The sequence below is a fragment of the Umbelopsis ramanniana genome (assembly GCF_025399195.1).
Source record: "Umbelopsis ramanniana AG unplaced genomic scaffold K450scaffold_4, whole genome shotgun sequence".
Classification (NCBI taxonomy): Eukaryota; Fungi; Mucoromycota; class Umbelopsidomycetes; order Umbelopsidales; family Umbelopsidaceae; genus Umbelopsis; species Umbelopsis ramanniana.
Window position 1 is genome coordinate 490,493 of NW_026252090.1, and position 17,283 is coordinate 507,775.

The following is a 17,283-nucleotide window of genomic DNA, read 5'->3' on the forward strand; positions in this document are numbered from 1 at the left end:
TTCATTTTCAGCACAATGCCTTTATTTCGGCCGCGAAACTGCTTTGGTTGCGTACCTCTCTATCATGGTATGTTCAAGTATAAGTTTGATCAATGTTTCTGCGAAATAGCAACTCACTAGCGTCATCTTCATCCGATACCAACATCAGCCGCCATAATTATAACCGTCTTTGGCATGGTAGGTGCCTTTCGACCTTAAAGCTTGAATACTACCTTCCCTAATTTCATGCACATTTCAGCTTAACAAACTAAGCGGTATATACGGGTTTATATCTATGGATTTCCAAGACCCTCTTGCGTTCATTTCGTATATTTACTCTCTATTCGCCATTGCCGCTTTCGCTTATGGTGGCTATGCTATTAAATCGGTATGCATCGTTAAGGAACGGGTTGAACAGACATGACGTTAACCGCAACTTATGCACAGGACTCCATCGTTGCTCTTCGTAGATATACCATCTTTTACTGGGCAGACCTTATTTCAAACGCTGTTTTGACTGCGTTATTCTCTGTTCGATGGTTTGTTTTCACCGACCACAGTCTTCCAGAGTCTGCCGAGGATCAGATTAGCGAAGAGGAACACGAAAAAAGTTTCGCCATGGAAAGTGCCGTCAGTATCGCCATCCTTGTAACATTATGGCTAGTGCACGTAAGTCAAAAACCTTGTGTGGCTCCCTCCCAAGGCAGAATGAACCAAATTCAAACTCTCTTGTTACAGGTATACTTTGGGTTTGTTCTCACATCATACTACCATTCTATCAAATCGAGAGGTTTGAAGGCTGTACCAGTGTCTTTCGATCGAACATCTGGAGGTTTTGATGACGAATATGAGCTGGATGAGGAAGCAGAGTCAACTTTTAGAGGATATAAGCCTGTCAACACGGAAGATTCTAGAGCGAATAAGCTCAACTGAGCTACCTGTCCTTCAAGTACAATGGCACTCGTGTAATTGACAACTTCACCTATATTTTGTTACATGTACAATGAATACCTTGTAAACATATAATGCAATTTGTTTGCTGCGGCCTAGCACCACAACTCTTTTGCTCGCTACAAGCCAATGCCTTCAACTTGATCATATAAATGCATAAAAATGTAAATCGAAACAGGCCAACACTTAGAGTTAAGATACATGCATGAAAAACCAGCTATATGTAACATAAACGGCGGGCGTATACATGACCAGATTGCCAAATGGAGTTACTATATCAAAGCGAAAAGCAGATGTGATATGTAACCTCGTAGCTGTGCTTTATATCACTTGCTCCCACTGAAAACATAGATAGCGTTGATTATCATTTGTATCAAATTGCATACCGAAAAGGGCGGGCTGTTCTAGCTGCAGGTTTATGGCATACTTTGTTAAGAAAATACATTCATAATAGTGCCACAACGCCTTCCGCTAATATCCATTTCAAAGTAATAATTCAAATTTCTCCAGTAATTTCAGTATACTTATTTCAAAATATGCTTCTTATAAGTAATCTTTAGTTATAACTAGGTCTATCAGTCTGTTTGTTAATCTGTTCAAGAGCTAAGTTGGTGGCTATATACTTCAACGATAGTACCATGTTCACCTAATTCATCCAACCACTAAACTTTTCCGTACATGACTGATCAAAACCCAATTTCTGTACAATGCTATTGCTGCACCTTTGCTCATTGTACGATGATCCTTCCTCTGAATAATCACATTTTAATTGTTGAATGTTTATACTTTACCAATCCCGTTCGCGAAGCAAGCTTCGCTAGCGCAGTTGGCAGCGCGTCAGTCTCATAATCTGAAGGTCACCAGTTCGATCCTGGTGCGGAGCATTCATTTTTGGTAATTTTGGGGACTGAAAAATTGCATCCGAACGAGTGAATTTTTGGTCGTGATTTATGCTATGAAAATATAGAGGAAATCGTAAATTACAGTGGTAGTTCAATGGGAGGCTTCTTTGCAGTCAAAGCCACTTGAACTGATGTTGAGTTGAGCCAACATTTTATGAATATATGTACCACAAAAGGAAGACGACCATTATACAAGTCGGTACATTTGCCTTTCCAAAGTTAGATGAAATTTACTATTGAGCTGCACACCTTCTCACAAGTAACACTCAATAGACAGTCAACAATCTCTTAATTGGAAGCAGAGGTGAGACATAGATAAAACAAGCATTTTCCGATGCATGATACGTCAGTGGGATACGCTTACTAGTATTAAAGGATGTAATAACGGTAAGATGGGTTCGTCGTGGCGCCTGTATTTGACTCAACATCTAGCAATACTCCTTCTCGTACGAGGCAAAATAGCGGAAATCTGTAAAATCTTTTGTGGCCAAGCACTAGGATATAAGGTTACCATTTTAATCCTATACTCGTACTCACAGCTTAATCAAGAATGGACAAAAAGTCCATACGCCAAATCGTTACAAAAGAGAATTGGACACAGAAAGACTTTATCGAATAAAAGGAGAATGTAAATCATCTAGTAATAGAGCTGACCGGCAAATTGCTAGTCAATAATGAGCTTCAGAAGTTATGAAATACTCAATAAATGATCAGGGAGACCATATTTCTGCGGAGCGCACGGAGGCATATATGAGTGATAAATGGATGGGAATGTTGCTGCAGCATTATTTTTGAAAGCAGACGCTCCATAAAAACAAATCGCCTGATTGAAGACAACAACACCTTCCACGTCCAACAAGACGCCACGTTCAGTGAAAGTTCGCAAACGAATATTTCAACCAGTTTGGTGGATACGAAAAAAAAAAAGAGTCGGGTCGAACAGTCAGAATCTATGCGATTGCTGAACACCAGACCACGCGCTGCATAGGCAAGCTTATTCGGTCAGTGTCTCCATAGACCCACGACGAAAATTTGTAAAAAGTTCTATTTACGCCAGAAAATTTTGTTGATGAGTGACAGTATCAGAACGTAACAATAAGAAAAATTCGATTGGGCGATGTCTTTGGCCCCAATTTGTAACATGCCAAATAACACCATCTTTCAACACCCCATCCAACGAATGCTTGTTTTGCTATACATTCCTACAAGCCGACTGTGCGAAGATTGAATTCTGATCCTGTGCGTCTTGTGGGAAAGTATATTTCGTCAAAGGCAACAGGTCGTACTTGCTACGGCTATGCCTAAGTTGTACGGATACCATCGAATGTGAGATGTTATTATAACAGCGGTATTCATTCCCACGGTTCTCAAGGAATCTTCCAAGTGCAGGCGTTAAAACAGGGAACAATTGTGAGACGCCAATAGGCGTGGCCTGGCCAGCCAGCTCGGCGCTTGAACATCAATGATGTCGTTGTCTGCTCATCGGTGACTGTTTCATTGGACCCGCACCAAACACACCGCGAAGACATTTCAAAAGGGGGAAATGCGGAAATATGGCACTCTTGTTCAACTAACAATGAAGATTTTATTGATATTGGCTCTTCTGGTGGAGATACTTCCTGTCTTCGCTCTAAAAACGATCATTGACGTTTTGGCTGGTGACTCTCGCTTTAAAGAGTTTCTTGGCCATGTACGACGCACGGGCCTAGCGTCGGAAATAGACGACCTCCAAAAGGCTACCGTTTTTGCGCCTACCAATGATGCTTTCAAGGATTTTTTCAAGGATAACAAGGATTCCATCACAAAAGAGCAAATACTGTACCATTTGGGTAGAGACCAGATTACAGGCAAAGACTTCTTCAACGGCCAAATTGTCGAGTCGTTGTATATCCGAGATGAATATCTTGGCAGCGGCGACGAAGGACAACGTATTCGAGTCACTCAAGAAGGCAAGAAAGGAGATATCTACGTCGGTGAAGCCAAAATCACGGATTTCGACTTCAAGGCTGCCAACGGTGTCATTCATGCTATTGACAAACTCATGCCATTGCCAAGAACCCTTAGTAAGTGTCGGAGATTATGTACCCACTCAAAGTAGAAAGCCAATTTACCGATATGTCCAACAGCCGATTCCTTGAGCAAGATCGATGACTTGCGTGACTTCAGTGACTTGGTTCAAAAATCAAAGGTTTCAGATCTACTATCTGAACCTCGTCCCTTCACCGTTTTTGCCCCTACAGGCGATATTTTATCAAACTTCACTTCCATCGAAAAATCATACCTGCTTTCTCATGAAGGTAGAGAAGATCTAACATCGATCGTCGAAAGACATATTCACGACGGTGCATTTTATGCAAAGCAGTTCTCAAAAGGTAAAGGCTCACTCGATTCCATTCAAGGCGAAAAAATTCTGCTTGATGTCAAGGACGAAAATGAGATTTATGTTGATGGAGTGCGCCTAACTTCTAAAGATACGATAGCTGCGAATGGTAAGTAATTGAGAAGCCAAGATATCACTTTTAATGCTCTTTAATAATTCCTTTTTGAAGGTGTTTTCCACGAAATCGAAGATCTGATTATCCCTAAGGCTATTAAATTTAATTTGCGCAAGCATTTAATCGGCATGAATGCTACCAAGTTCGTTTCGCTACTGGACGAGGCTGGTTTGGGACATTATTTGGAAGACAGTGACAATGCATACACCATTCTTGCTCCACTCAACGAAGCTCTGGATCTCGATGAAGTACCTAGAAAGTACTTGAAGAATTGGCTTAGCTATCACATCCTGAAGGGTCAATGGATGCCAGACAATTTTACCGATGGTCAGTTGTTGAAGACAGAGTCCAGGAGCGACGAATTGGATGGTCGAAAGCAGCGCCTAAAGGTTTATGTGGAGAACAGTCGTCTCAATGCCGATGATCACAAATCCATCACATTTGGAAGATCTGGCGTGGCCACTGAGCCAGGTATGTGTTACAAACCAATTCCTGGCTGACAATTTTTTTTTTAACTTACATATGAGTGCTAACCACCGTATCCTTCAGCCAAATCTGGTGACAACGTAGTTTACTTACTATCAAGATCACTGAAGTTGCCTGAGGATATCATTTCCACTTTACCTCTTGATTTGGATCTCTCAACCCTTGTTGCTACCATTTACGCCACCGGTTCTCGAGATATCATCAATAATGCCAAAGGAATCACTCTATTTGCACCTTCAAATGCAGCCTTTGAGCGACTGGGCCTGGTAACCAAGTATCTATTGTTGCCGGAAGAGCAGAGCAAGAAGAAGTTGCAAACTCTGCTAACGTTCCATGCCACTAAGGAAATCTTTTATACCGATTACATGAGAGTAGGCGCTGTCAATGCTCAGACTTTGGCTGGAGCTGACATAACAGTCAACAAGACCGAAGATGGTGAAATATTGTTACGAGGTATTGGAGCCAAGGATGGAAGTGACCGGTCTACCATCGCAAAAGTTTTCGAGGCCGATACCCTTGTATCCAATGGTGTTATGCATAAGATTGACCGAGTTGAGCTGCCTCACAACATCCAAATCTCAGTGACTGATATCCTCAAGGGAGTCGAATCCAGTACTTTTATGGCTATCATGCAGCAAGCCGACCTCAGTGACCTTTTGGAAGACGACAGAGACTATACTATCTTGGCACCCACTGACAGAGCATGGTCACGCATCAACTTGACTGCGCTTTTGACTGATCATGAAAGACTCCAACGTGTAGCTCGCTTGCATATCTTGAAATCACCCATCAAGAAAGGAAACTCAGATTCACTTCTTGGCGATGATCGCGAGTACCCCACCTTACTCTCTGACGACGACAAGATTGGTGTTCGACAGGTTTCTGAAAGCCATTACGTACTTGATGTCAAGGGATCACCTGGAGGTGATGGCAGCAGCAGCAGAGTACTGGGATATGGCCAAACCACATCTGGTGGTGGTGTTATCCAATTGGAAGAAGTGTTAATTCCCAAGGATGAGCCTACCTTGTCACCTCACAAGGGTCTCAAGTGGTGGCAGATCCTACTGATAGTGTTAGGAGCGATCTTAGGTTTGATCCTACTAGCAGTCATTGCATTCTTTGCCTGGAAGTGGTACCAGAAGAGACGTGGTGGCTACATTGCTCTGGGAGAGGATCATTAAAATATGTTCTAACAAAGATGATCATGTTATTATGAAAAACATGCACCCATTGTTATCACTTTTAACCAAGTATGTGAATAAACCCTTCATTCAAAAATTCTTTATGCAAATTTATACATTTTTTCGCCTTTACTATGCTAACTGTATAGCTAATGTTCTTGGTCAACATCAATCAATAGCTTTGATGCTATGTAAACTCATCTCCCTAACAGTCTGTCGTTCTCTGGCTCAGTTGAGTCTGTTTGATCAGCAGGCACATCTGATGTATCAACAAGTGGGTCTGATGGATCAGCAGGCGGGTCTGATGGATTAGATGGCAACGGTTCTCCTGCTGAGTTATTCATGCCTTCTCTTTCAAGAGGAACATGACTAGCACCATGCTCTTTAAACTGGCTGTATTGCATCCTTTCCAAAGTTGGGGATTTGATATTAGGTTGAGGTGTGTACTCAGGTGGATGCAGTGCTGCTAGTGATTGCTTCATATGATCTTTTCTGAGCACGTTCTTCTGATAGATCTTAGAGTATAAGGCTGACCGATTATCGTACAGATCACGATTTGTATCTTCAGTGGGGTCTTGCTTATAAAATCGGTATTTGAAATCGGGCACCATAGGTTTGTACTCTTCTTCGACGTCTTGCATAGTCTGATTTATGCCACTTACGTAATCTGCATTGAAGTCTTGTAGTTCGTTAAGATACATGCGCAAAACAAAGAGGCAAACAACCTACAAGTTTCCGTTAGACGTTACAAACCTAACGAAATGTACAGGTAATAACAAGTAAACGAAGCATACCATGATAAGTAAGGATGAAAGGAAGCCTGCTGTATATACCAGGATTATATTGGTCCAATATCGGTAGCAGCCGGCCTGAACTTCAAGTGCAGCATTAACAGAATTCGTCAGGTAGTCCAGAGTGGTTAGTTGTTCCATATGTTTGTACTGGCATTCCGTAATGATGGCACTCTTCCTGGTGGTGGCTAGGAAGATGATACTTATAATTTCGACGATAATGATAATGAAGATATTGATATAAAGCCATTTAAGAGTTTTTGCCAATCCACGTCCATCCCTCTGTGAAGCAATCACCTTTCAATATGAGAGCCATATAATGTCTGCGCATAAACGTCACTAACCTGCCCAATGGTTGCAATCCCTATCGAGGTCATAGCTATTATAGGGGCGTAGACGCACAGGTGTATAACGTATGTTGTCAATGTCGAGTTTAATAGAATGGCTGGAAGTATCTGTTTGTTAATTTTGATACATCTGAAAGGTATTCAAATGCCCTACGCACCTGTGCTGTAAAGACCACTCAATACGAGTACGACTATGCTGATGGTCTACATGGATTCATTAGAAGAGTGTCTCATTGGAGAATGCTACGTATATATGACACATACCATTATGACCAGTTCTGCCAGAATAGCGGACCATCGAAGTGATATACAGCCACAAATTGTTCTTTTCTCAGCCATTAAGAAGGTATTTTGACAAAACAAAAACGATTGAGTGAAAGAAAAGTACTGATGAACAAAATTGTACACAGTTTCTCTCTTTTGTCACGCTCCCATGGGTAAAAAAAAAAAGTGAAACATGAACGGCAAGTTTTACAAGAAGATTTTGAACTTGATAAAAAATATATAATCTTCGAAAAACTAACATTATCGGCCACGATATAGGCCGATTTCCTGGAGCATTCCACAAAATGCTGCGGTAACGCACGGAACAAAGTAGATGGTAGCTATTGTTATGGTAGGATCCTACCATGATTTGGTCTTTTGTTTCATCATATTATCCTGCATGTGGAGAGGAAATCAATTATACAATGATGCAATTGCGAAGATAAAGTGAGCAGTTTGCTTTAATCTCTTTCCTTGGCGTTCACATGTGAGAAATGATCGCTTTGAAACATTGAATTAAAGCGTGCATTCGATTGAAGGATGTTTACGACAGAATACCATTGCTATCTAACACTGAGTGCACTGGGTACATTATTTATTAATAGCTTTGAAAATGAGGTGTTGCGGTTGAGGATGTTAAGTGTGTGTAATGGAAAATGAAGTGCTCGACACGGTATGCTGGAATTCACTTATCGAAAAGAATTTCGCATTTCCCTGAGTGAATGTAAAACTTCAACTGGGTCTGATTTTCCAATCGCCATCTTCAAGCTATTCTCATTGACCCGCAAGAATGGATTGTACATTTTTTCTTGCCCAAGAGTCGATGGCACTGTCACTGCTTTATCTTGGCACCAGGCCCATTTTGAAAGTAGCGCCTCATTGTTGGGATCCACTGTGAGGGCAAATTTAAGGTTTGTCTTCGTATATTCATGTCCACAGTAGATCCAAGTATCATCAGGCAGTTTCGAAATAACGTGAAAGAGAATTCGATACATGTCACGGGCATCTCCTTCTAGGAAGCGCCCAACTCCACCGATGAATAGGGTGCTGTTGGAAGCAATGTATGTGTTAATGGACACAATTCCAAAATATTCATACTCTTTCTCAAGAACCACTCACTCTCCAGTAAAAACAGCCTTTTCTCCCGTAGTAGGATCGACGACACTATAGCAAACGTGCCCTTTAGTGTGGCAAGGCGTGTGAAGCGGGGTAACTTGAAGATTGCCAAGCTTGAACTCTTCTTGGTCTTTGCAGACATAATTGATTTCCGGAATTCTAGCGTCTGCGCCATATACTGCTAAGCCTGGCTTTTTGGCTACAATTGGATTGACGGCATTTTTTTTAGCATGAATAGATACTCCAGATGAACAATACTTTGTGATTCATACCAACTAGTTCTATGTTTCCTCCAGAGTGGTCATAGTGGTGATGTGTGATGAAAACACTAGCAAAACAATAGAAATACCGGAAAAAAGTTAATCGACCATAAACAATTGACAGATCGAAGTTACAGAAATACTGGCTGCGCACTATAACTAAATAGCATGGCTAAAATAGTATCGCCATTATTAACTGCGGCCGTATATTTGAATTATTTACCTGGAAAGCTTTGCACCAGTCTGGCTCAGCACATTCAAAATCTTGATTGGTTCCACAGGGTCAATGACAGCAGCCTCTTTCGTCTTGTCGTCAATGCAAATGTAGGAATAATTGTCTTCCAACACCTGGATGGGAATGATTTTCATTTGTAATGGTGAAGGAAGAAAAACGAAAGACAGGAAAGCGGAAGGAAAATGTCCCTATGTGTATCTGGTTCGTATGGAATATTCCACAGAACGTCTCCCTTGCCTTTTTTTAAGCCCGGCAGATATTGTCTAACGCGAGTCCCATCCAGACATTTAATTTATTTCATGACCCCACCTAGAAATACTCAAAGAAAATTGTATAATTGTTTGATTTTAATGGTAGTTTTTCAATAACAACTCTCTAGAATTTCGTCCTCTCTATTCCTCAGTGCGAGCCTTTAAAAAGAATAAGATATTAAATTAATAAAAAATGGCGTATGAGGACAACTTGAAAAATCTGGAATTCCCTTCCATCCAAAGGCCAGTGATTTGTTTACTTACACCACGTTCCTTGATATCCCCTTCGCGAGCACCAAGTTCTTGCTTCAATCCTCCATAAGGATAGGTACGAGGAATCTATAGAGCAAACAAAAAACGTTATCAGATATAAGTATTCGATTCAGCTGTATCACGGGAACTTTTGTATTGCCACTTTTGGTTCTAGCTTGCAGCCAGTCCAGAAGTATGAAAACTGCCTATATGCCCCGTTCAAATCGAACTACTTACGGCGGTCTTTTCAGGGTATGTCTTATAGACCAGATATGAGAATGCTGAAATAACGCCAATGAAGGCACCGAATTGTGCGAGTGCCTTGTATGGGCTGTATGTGTGCAAATCTGGAGCCCAGACACCGAGAACTTCGTCCTGTTCGTTCAGCTGAGGAGATAACCATTATATTAGCGAATGATAACATACAAGGGAGTCACGCTGGCGTGCATTTGTGTCAAAAACGCAAAGCCTGATGATCTTGGCGTCATTGCTGCTGTTGTTTGCATATGCATTCTGTCGACAGAATATTCAATGTATAAACGGCTGAGCTGATAGGTAATCATTCGATCTCATAAATTATCCATCTGTCCTTTTGGTGCAATTTACCGCGCATTTGACGTCTGACGAGCATATTATAGTTGTTCTTCGCAATCTCGAAACAAGTCTCTACAACGGTCGAAGGTTGTCGTTTTCCACATCAACTGCATCACTTGGGTAAACACTTACAGGTTCTCCAAAGTTTCTTCTATCTTGGTTATCGTCCCATCCGAAGGGTGATCGGATTTGGTTGCTGAGGTGAGGAAGGTTGGGATAATCTCCAATTTGAGGATCTTCAACAACTTTTCCAGTAGAGACAGTAGATTGGTTGCGAGATGCTGTGACAGAGGCAGGAGTTGCTGCTACTCGAGTCAGCAACAAACGGCTGCTGAGGAGCGATGAAGGAATACGTGGAGCCATTTCTGTATTGAATGAGTGGAAGCTTGCTTGCCTTGCAAGGTTATTTTGGTAGCGACGCCCCGAGTAGACGTCATCAATTTGAAATTTTCTGGCAGCCGCTCACCTAACAGTGGCATGGACAAGCTTAAAATTTTTACATGAAACTTTGGATTTATTTATAAACTGAAGGAAACCAGTGTAGGGAATGGATTGTAGGGAATGCGATAAAATACGATACTTCTAAGCTATACATGACACATCTATACAAGGGATGAATAAAAAAAGCACTCAATTGCCATTTGTGGCAGCTTCTGCCTGCCATTTTTCTATTCGCTGCTGTCGCCAAGTTGGACCCCACTTCAGCAAGGGCAAGACCAGAAGACGACTAGGCAGCAGTGCCAAAGATACAACAGTAAATCCCTTAAAATTTTCATGTCAATATAGCTGTATAGAACATTTTCCCAGTTATGAGACAACTATGCACTTACCCAACCAACACCAAGAGTCTCTAGTGCCGGATCGATCAGCACTGTGGCACCAGCTCCAAAGAGACAGCGGACCAAATTGTTACTAGCCATGATGGAAGCAGAACGACCAGGAAACATGTCAACCATCAGGGTTTGTATAGAGTTGGTATTGGCGACACCAGTTACTCCAACTGTAAATTAATTGAATGAGAAGGAATCATGGCAGAACACTAACAATTGAGCCAACTTACGAATAAAGTGTAAAACAAGAACAATTGCCAGATGAGCCTTGATATACAGGCACCAGCCATATAACACTAAAATAACTGCGAATTTGATGTGCGTTAAGCAATGTTCAAACGGCTGATATCTCAGTCAACTTGTACTTACTATTAAATACCAAAGCGTGAATCCAGGCAAGCCGTAACCTTGCGTACTCCAGAGGAAATTCTGGTGTTAGGTTCCCACCCTTAAGTTTAGCAGGATCCATGCCATGCTTGATGGCGATTGTTCGGAAATTACGATCCAAAAGTTTTCCCTGCACAACAGAGCCAAAAACGCATCCAAATCCGTTAGCAAGATAAGTCAATCCGATTTGCATGTCGTTGAGTCCGTAAATTTTCGAGAAAATAACTGGCACGCTAGTTGTAAAACAGTACATTCCGCCGTACTGGAAAGCGTAATACAAGACAAGAATTGCTACGTCTTTTTCGCGCAAATACAATAGACTTTGGAAAGGATTGAGGGATTTTCGCTTTGCTTCAGGAAGTCGGACTTGAGCATGTTCTTGTGGACCACTTCTTCTTCCGTCCCTTCTGCGCTTCAACCATTGGAAAGGTGTAGGATTGGCATATCCGCTGCCATTTCCAACTAGAGAACGAAGGGTTTCGTTGAGGAACAAAAAAAGGACGGTAACTAAGGCACCTCCTAACATTGCTAAAACCCAGAAGATCCAACGCCAGCCCAGAGCCTGTGAGATAATGCCACCGATGACAGGACCTGTAACAAACGGGATTAACTTGTTTGACACAGCGTGACAAGTAATTATCAACAACATGACTGGATATATTACCTAATACAGGCCCACTAGTAGTGCCAAGGGAATAATAACCCATGTAACCTCCACGCTCATATGGAGTACAGATATCGGCTAAAAATCGATGAAAATAATTTAAGCATTAGAAAGAAGGTTCTGAAACGCATGGTGAGCCTTCTGGCTATGGTATTATGAAGTTCAATCGTGGCGTATCATAAAATATGGTAAAGAGGCGTTTCTCCGTAATTTTGCTGAAAGCGTGGCGACGGAAAAAACCACAAACGTGGCGCAAATATAAACAGGTCTACCCTTACCTATGGTACCTGCACCTATGGCGACAACGGAACTTGAACCAAAAGCTTGAATCATACGCCAAACCAGTAGTACCGGGTATGATTGCGTCATGGCCAATCCTACACACGCACCTATGTAGACAAGCATAGTACTAAGATAAACCGGACGACGTCCCCAGACATCAGAGAGTGCACCCCAAAACGAAGGGGAGATGGCCTAAAAAATAGTGAGAATCAAAAATGGACCAAGCTCAGTTGACGGTGACAGGCACATCCATACCTGAAAAATCATGTAGACTGTGACACCGAGTTTTCTGAAACAGGAAATTTTCCGGTTATAATCATTTTAAAACGGTTGACATGGTAATAAACAATCAAAGAGATTACTTACATTTCCGTAATCGACACATTAAGTGACTAGAAAATTCAGAAATAAAAAAATTGTTAGCAATGAATGAATTGGCATTTTGGTATCTAGATATAGACCTACTTCTTGCATGGAATTCATGGCGGGCAAAAATATATTTGCTGTAAGTGGAGAAATAAAGGTGGCTACAGCTGCCATCATGACGATAGCCCACTTCTTTCGCTTGGAGAATATGCAGTAAGGTTCTGTTTCTTCATTTTTCTCCACATTTGGCATTGCGGACTCGTCTGCCAGAGTATCTTCATCGCTATCAGTGGTTCCTCCTTTGTCGACCATCATGTCCTTCACCGAAAGATATTGCCCAAACTCTGGCTTGATATATGCCTTGTCGGGAGAATTGCAACTTATGGTGGCCAAACTATTTTTCCTTGACACATTGGGTGAGCATGTAGTTGAATTATTTGTACTATTTTCCGTTGAGGACAGCACCATATGTTCGGTTGAGTTGGAGGTATTGATTTGTAAATGCATATCCAGATTGGTTGCAATAGTGAATGACAGGAGAGGCAATAGAGAGCTTTTTATATCAATAGATGAGTTAGGAGTCAAGTTGATCCTGTGGTTCTTGGCAAAACGGCAAGAAGAAAAAAAGAATGAAGGGTTGTGTTGGGTTGAATCCAATGTAATGTTAAAAGGGAAAGTAATTAGGCGATGACACCAGACAGGGAACTGTTTAAATTCAAGTACGTTGGACTGTGAATTTTTTTTTACTGATAGATCGCAGTATTCTATAGACTCTAATTAGTTCCAGGTGCATAGCAAGGTGGATGACCTTGGGCCTAAAAAAAGACGGATGGAGATGATAGCGTAATCTTTTTCTCAAAGTTATGATGCAAGGTACCATTTGATCCAATCGATCTAAGGGCAGGTCTCACCTAACTGGTTTTGATTTATAACAGGACCCGGTAACCTGTCAATTCAGCATGGGCCTCGAAGCTAATTATGTTTGGTCATCAAACCAACGGAAGGTACTATCATATCATATATCGGAAATGGTGGTGTTTTTGTCAGTCACTGATTTGCGATACCTTATCTTGAATCTAGAATAAGTGTATGTACACCATCATGAAATAGATTACGCCGATGCCATGTAATCCCGTACATGCGTTCAACGAAAAGGCTTCGAATGGCTATATGGAAAGAATGTTACTTTCTACATTTTCTAAACATTTCATAAAGACGTGACCAAATTGCAATATGGACGTTTATCGTACGAATAGTGGCCGGTGACCAGAATTGAGGGATCAATCAGTGCAGCAAGGGCATGACGTGTTCGCAAGTCATTTTTCTTAATGCACCTGCTGTCCAAGGAATCTTGCATCTTGTCTTCTAATAGTTCGACTCATGGTAATTCGCTTTATTCCTATGAATGTTGTTAAGTCCGCTTTATCTTCGTAGCATACATTCATGAGTGAATTTGGTAAAATAGGAGTTACGTTTAATTTGCATGTCAAAGGCTTTGATGCTGATTAGCGCGTTACTCCCACTCTTATGTCTTGGCAATGAAAATCATTTTTCGGGATCACTCAGCAGCCTATTGGTACGTCAGCAAACTTCAAGAGCCAGCCTGCCTTGAAGTGTCCTAGAATAGGATCGGAAACACCTTACTGCATTACTTTACATATTGATAAGCACCATGGAAATGGAATACCTTCCATACATGTTTTTGTACTACTTCTTCAGCTTTTCCATCTATGAATATAGGTTACTTTGCTTTGCTTTGCATTCGGGCCAAAGAATAATAAATTTAGAAAATAGATCTGCAAAGTTTTCTATCTGAGTTTTCTTAGGAACCGTTTAGCCATGGTGCCTTGAATCAAGTGGATAAAGCGATCTAAACTTATCGCAGTACCATTAGTGGATGCTGTCGAGGATGACACTTTTGGTACATATGGTATTGTACTTTGCAATCGTAGTTTTAATTATAAGGAGCATAAAGTATAACTTAATTGTAATTTTTCTGCTTCGGTTGATCGGCAAAGTCCCCACCGACCAAAAGTTAGAACTGCACTAGCCAATTAATTCCAATGACCCTGGTAGAATACCATTCAAAATGCGTTTAGAAATGGAAGTTTCTAATAGGGAGTATCAATAATATGTGTATCTCGGAAAAAGCATGCAAGCGTCTTTTATTTGCTAATTTTCATCTGTATGATAATTATGAATTTTGTTTTTTTACACTGACTCCTGGATGGCAGGTTCGACGAATTCCTTCTTGATCTTGGTGCCAATATCAGCATCACCAGCGGCATCACCACCGTGAAGAGCAAGGAGAGATTGAACATCGAACTTGGGGCTCTTGAGAATCTTGACCTTACGGACGTAGACGTTTTGCAAGGGGAAGATACCCTGGCAAGCCTTCTCAATGCGGTGGCCAATGATGTCCTGAGCGCTAGGAGATGAGGAGGTGATCAACTTGGAAACCAACTCCTTCAAGTCGCAAGAGGCGGACTCTTGGGTCATGATCTCGAACATCTTCTTGCGGATCTGACGGATCTGGGAAGACTGAGCATAGGTGGTCTTCTTGATCTGGTTGCGGCGGCGAGCAGTGAAGGCGATGACGAAAAGACGAACGAGGTAACCGTCGGTGGTCTTGACATCAATGAAGGCCTCCAAGAGGGATTGCCACTTCTTGACGAGAGAGCGGAGCTTGTCAGAGGTGAAGTCCATACCGTGGAAGTTGGTGAGGCAGTTCTTGCCTTGGATTTCATCAACTCTCAGCTTGATCTTGCGGAAAGCACGGTCCTCATCCTTGGTGAGATCACCGAGGGAGACTTCGAGAACACGACCCTTAAGGTAGTCGTTGGCGTTCTCTAAATGGAGGGTAAAAAGTTTTATACGTTAAGTGAGATGAATGGGGGACTTGTAAAAAAAATTTCAAGGTGACACTTACTGAGACCCTGGGTACGGTTGACAAGAGTCTTGCCGACCTGGCGAACGTCAAACATGGAAGGAGCCTTGATGTCATACCAGTCCTTACGGGTGAAGGGGTCAACGCTGTGGGTTCGATTCATTAGCACAATGTATGATGGGCATGGCAAATTTTTGATAGTTGGAATATGAGGATTAACGGGGTGATGGGTAGGTTGAAAGGTGGATTGGTGGACATAGCAAGGCTTCGAATCAGTAGAAAAAGACGTAGGGTTCGCTGTGCTACTGCTGTTCTATGTGGCTGATGGAATCGCACCGGGAAATGTCATGCAATGTGTGGTTGGTCCATTCCTACCAAGCTGATTTATCGATTGGTTGTATATATTTCGTACGGTGCTGCAGTAATTATAAAAAGTTTTCATATATCTATACTTACACCTTCTTCTTCAAACCCTTCTTGCCTTTGCTGAGACGCCTTTGAAAATGAAGTAAGGAAAAAAATTAGCAAAATAGAACTATTATTGAGAATGTTCGGATTAAATGCATCCTGTAATGTGAAAACTTACTTGTTTTTTCCGACAGCTGAATAGATGCGAGTAGTAGGATGGATGTTCGAGAATAAAGGTCAGTTATGGATGAATCGATGCATGTATGGATGGATGGATAGACATACCCATGATGAAATATGCAGAGGAAGAGCAAGTTCTGTGCCAGCTTGCCAGTACCCTATATCGGTCGGCGGAGCTGCATCAGGGACGGTCGATTTCTCGACATGTCACGTGCGGCGGTTATGTCATCATTGAAAGACATTAATTTCTTCTGCGAAATGCATGATATGGTAGGGTATACAACGACACTTGACTTTCCCTTGTCAAACCTCAATGCAAGAGCAATCGGTTTCTAGGGTATTTTTTAGCTGATAGGTTACTAGAATGATTATATATTTTTTCGAATCATTCTCCATATCAAGCCACTTGTTGGTAGCTAAACGCGTTTAGCATTTATAACAGCATATTTGCGGTCCGAAAGACTTAGAGTCGCTATTCAAATCTTAGTTGCTTTCAGCAGTAACATGCCGTTGGCTCCGCCGATTACGCACCGGCATGAGTACACGCAGGAAACTTGTAGGAGAATAGAAATATTATATAATAGATCTCCCAGGCACAATATATAATGCTTCTTTCTTATGTACGAACTAAAGCATAATGAATGTCCATTCTGTATATGAAACAAATATCATTGAAAGTACGGCTCGTACAGTCATGTCGTCTCTTCTATAGGTGACTTTAAGGAAATATATCTTGCTTATGGGGCGTTCAAAGGTACTTGGTATGCAAAGGGACGGGAGAATGCCCTTCTCCCACGCTTTTTGATATATGTGTTATGGCTGTGTTGCAAGCGGCCATTCTAGCAGCGTATCGCGAATTGGCTCCTTGAGGAATTGGCACAACGCTTAAGCTTTGGAAGACCTCAGGACATGTACGACACCAACTCAACCTACTAGCCAACAGAAAAGGCTTCTGTAGCGTCTGGCCATACCTCTAATAACAAAAGCAACCCCTCAGGATGGCTGATGTTTTAACATTATTTTGAGACACTTCAGTATGCAGTGATAGTTATCTAGATACGGGGTTGCCGAAGTGATTTTTCAGACGGAGATGACATTTACACATCTTGTTTGGACATTGTAAACGTTCTAACACTGACGCACAGATATTTGCAAATGGGTGTACTTTTGCATGC

The 17,283-nt window shown here is 41.6% G+C and overlaps 6 protein-coding genes and 1 non-coding gene across 7 annotated transcripts; 2 read left to right on the plus strand and 5 right to left on the minus strand.

Moving 5' to 3' along the window:
* Window positions 1-1,172, plus strand: K450DRAFT_222275 (uncharacterized protein). Its single transcript, XM_051585876.1, has 5 exons — window positions 1-67; window positions 149-177; window positions 239-367; window positions 427-648; window positions 718-1,172. Exons 1-5 carry the CDS (start codon window positions 16-18, stop codon window positions 910-912), a joined length of 627 nt encoding a protein of 208 aa, XP_051448686.1. The 5' UTR covers window positions 1-15; the 3' UTR covers window positions 913-1,172.
* Window positions 1,173-1,741: 569 nt separating this feature from the next.
* Window positions 1,742-1,814, plus strand: K450DRAFT_t16. The gene has a single exon. It is a non-coding gene; the product is annotated as a tRNA-Met (tRNA).
* A 4,278-nt stretch (window positions 1,815-6,092) lies between these two features.
* K450DRAFT_222278 (uncharacterized protein) lies at window positions 6,093-7,025 on the minus strand. Its single transcript, XM_051585877.1, has 2 exons — window positions 6,789-7,025; window positions 6,093-6,719 (listed from the first exon to the last, which is right to left on the minus strand). Exons 1-2 carry the CDS (start codon window positions 6,924-6,926, stop codon window positions 6,192-6,194), a joined length of 666 nt encoding a protein of 221 aa, XP_051448687.1. The 5' UTR covers window positions 6,927-7,025; the 3' UTR covers window positions 6,093-6,191.
* Window positions 7,026-7,923: 898 nt separating this feature from the next.
* K450DRAFT_222282 (uncharacterized protein) lies at window positions 7,924-9,225 on the minus strand. Its single transcript, XM_051585878.1, has 4 exons — window positions 8,996-9,225; window positions 8,785-8,840; window positions 8,516-8,711; window positions 7,924-8,443 (listed from the first exon to the last, which is right to left on the minus strand). Exons 1-4 carry the CDS (start codon window positions 9,139-9,141, stop codon window positions 8,086-8,088), a joined length of 756 nt encoding a protein of 251 aa, XP_051448688.1. The 5' UTR covers window positions 9,142-9,225; the 3' UTR covers window positions 7,924-8,085.
* A 1-nt stretch (window position 9,226) lies between these two features.
* K450DRAFT_222287 (uncharacterized protein) lies at window positions 9,227-10,673 on the minus strand. The gene is made up of 4 exons (XM_051585879.1): window positions 10,237-10,673; window positions 9,748-9,897; window positions 9,523-9,597; window positions 9,227-9,417 (listed from the first exon to the last, which is right to left on the minus strand). The coding sequence occupies exons 1-4, from the start codon at window positions 10,465-10,467 to the stop codon at window positions 9,400-9,402; spliced, it is 474 nt and encodes a 157-aa protein (XP_051448689.1). The 5' UTR covers window positions 10,468-10,673; the 3' UTR covers window positions 9,227-9,399.
* Window positions 10,674-10,734: 61 nt separating this feature from the next.
* On the minus strand, window positions 10,735-13,140 carry K450DRAFT_268273 (uncharacterized protein; the record flags this gene model as incomplete). Its single annotated transcript, XM_051592871.1, has 9 exons — window positions 10,735-10,866; window positions 10,935-11,104; window positions 11,165-11,239; window positions 11,304-11,912; window positions 11,986-12,063; window positions 12,264-12,459; window positions 12,523-12,556; window positions 12,634-12,659; window positions 12,733-13,140. The coding sequence occupies 9 exons, from the start codon at window positions 13,138-13,140 to the stop codon at window positions 10,735-10,737; spliced, it is 1,728 nt and encodes a 575-aa protein (XP_051448690.1).
* Window positions 13,141-14,596: 1,456 nt separating this feature from the next.
* K450DRAFT_296993 (uncharacterized protein) lies at window positions 14,597-16,259 on the minus strand. Its single transcript, XM_051593651.1, has 6 exons — window positions 16,214-16,259; window positions 16,107-16,122; window positions 15,977-16,015; window positions 15,933-15,936; window positions 15,563-15,785; window positions 14,597-15,482 (listed from the first exon to the last, which is right to left on the minus strand). Exons 1-6 carry the CDS (start codon window positions 16,215-16,217, stop codon window positions 14,845-14,847), a joined length of 924 nt encoding a protein of 307 aa, XP_051448691.1. The 5' UTR covers window positions 16,218-16,259; the 3' UTR covers window positions 14,597-14,844.
* Between the last annotated feature and the right edge of the window lie 1,024 nt (window positions 16,260-17,283).

What these genes read in the sequence shown, in the direction of transcription:
- K450DRAFT_296993 (XM_051593651.1), bottom strand. An exon ending in CAACCGTACCCAGGGTCTCA is followed by an intron (nt 15,483 to 15,562) that starts GTAAGTGTCACC and finishes CCCTCCATTTAG; the next exon opens with AGAACGCCAACGACTACCTT.
- K450DRAFT_222282 (XM_051585878.1), bottom strand. Translation starts at nt 9,141, where the DNA reads ATGAAAATCATTCCCATCCAGGTGTTGGAAGACAATTATTCCTACATT. An exon ending in AGGAAACATAGAACTAGTTG is followed by an intron (nt 8,712 to 8,784) that starts GTATGAATCACA and finishes ATCCAATTGTAG; the next exon opens with CCAAAAAGCCAGGCTTAGCA. An exon ending in AAGGCTGTTTTTACTGGAGA is followed by an intron (nt 8,444 to 8,515) that starts GTGAGTGGTTCT and finishes TGCTTCCAACAG; the next exon opens with CACCCTATTCATCGGTGGAG.
- K450DRAFT_222278 (XM_051585877.1), bottom strand. Translation starts at nt 6,926, where the DNA reads ATGGAACAACTAACCACTCTGGACTACCTGACGAATTCTGTTAATGCT. An exon ending in TTTCATCCTTACTTATCATG is followed by an intron (nt 6,720 to 6,788) that starts GTATGCTTCGTT and finishes GGAAACTTGTAG; the next exon opens with GTTGTTTGCCTCTTTGTTTT.
- K450DRAFT_222275 (XM_051585876.1), top strand. Translation starts at nt 16, where the DNA reads ATGCCTTTATTTCGGCCGCGAAACTGCTTTGGTTGCGTACCTCTCTAT. An exon ending in TTATAACCGTCTTTGGCATG is followed by an intron (nt 178 to 238) that starts GTAGGTGCCTTT and finishes TGCACATTTCAG; the next exon opens with CTTAACAAACTAAGCGGTAT. An exon ending in GTGGCTATGCTATTAAATCG is followed by an intron (nt 368 to 426) that starts GTATGCATCGTT and finishes ACTTATGCACAG; the next exon opens with GACTCCATCGTTGCTCTTCG.
- K450DRAFT_222287 (XM_051585879.1), bottom strand. Translation starts at nt 10,467, where the DNA reads ATGGCTCCACGTATTCCTTCATCGCTCCTCAGCAGCCGTTTGTTGCTG. An exon ending in GAAGAAACTTTGGAGAACCT is followed by an intron (nt 9,898 to 10,236) that starts GTAAGTGTTTAC and finishes TTATCTCCTCAG; the next exon opens with CTGAACGAACAGGACGAAGT. An exon ending in CATACCCTGAAAAGACCGCC is followed by an intron (nt 9,598 to 9,747) that starts GTAAGTAGTTCG and finishes TTTGCTCTATAG; the next exon opens with ATTCCTCGTACCTATCCTTA.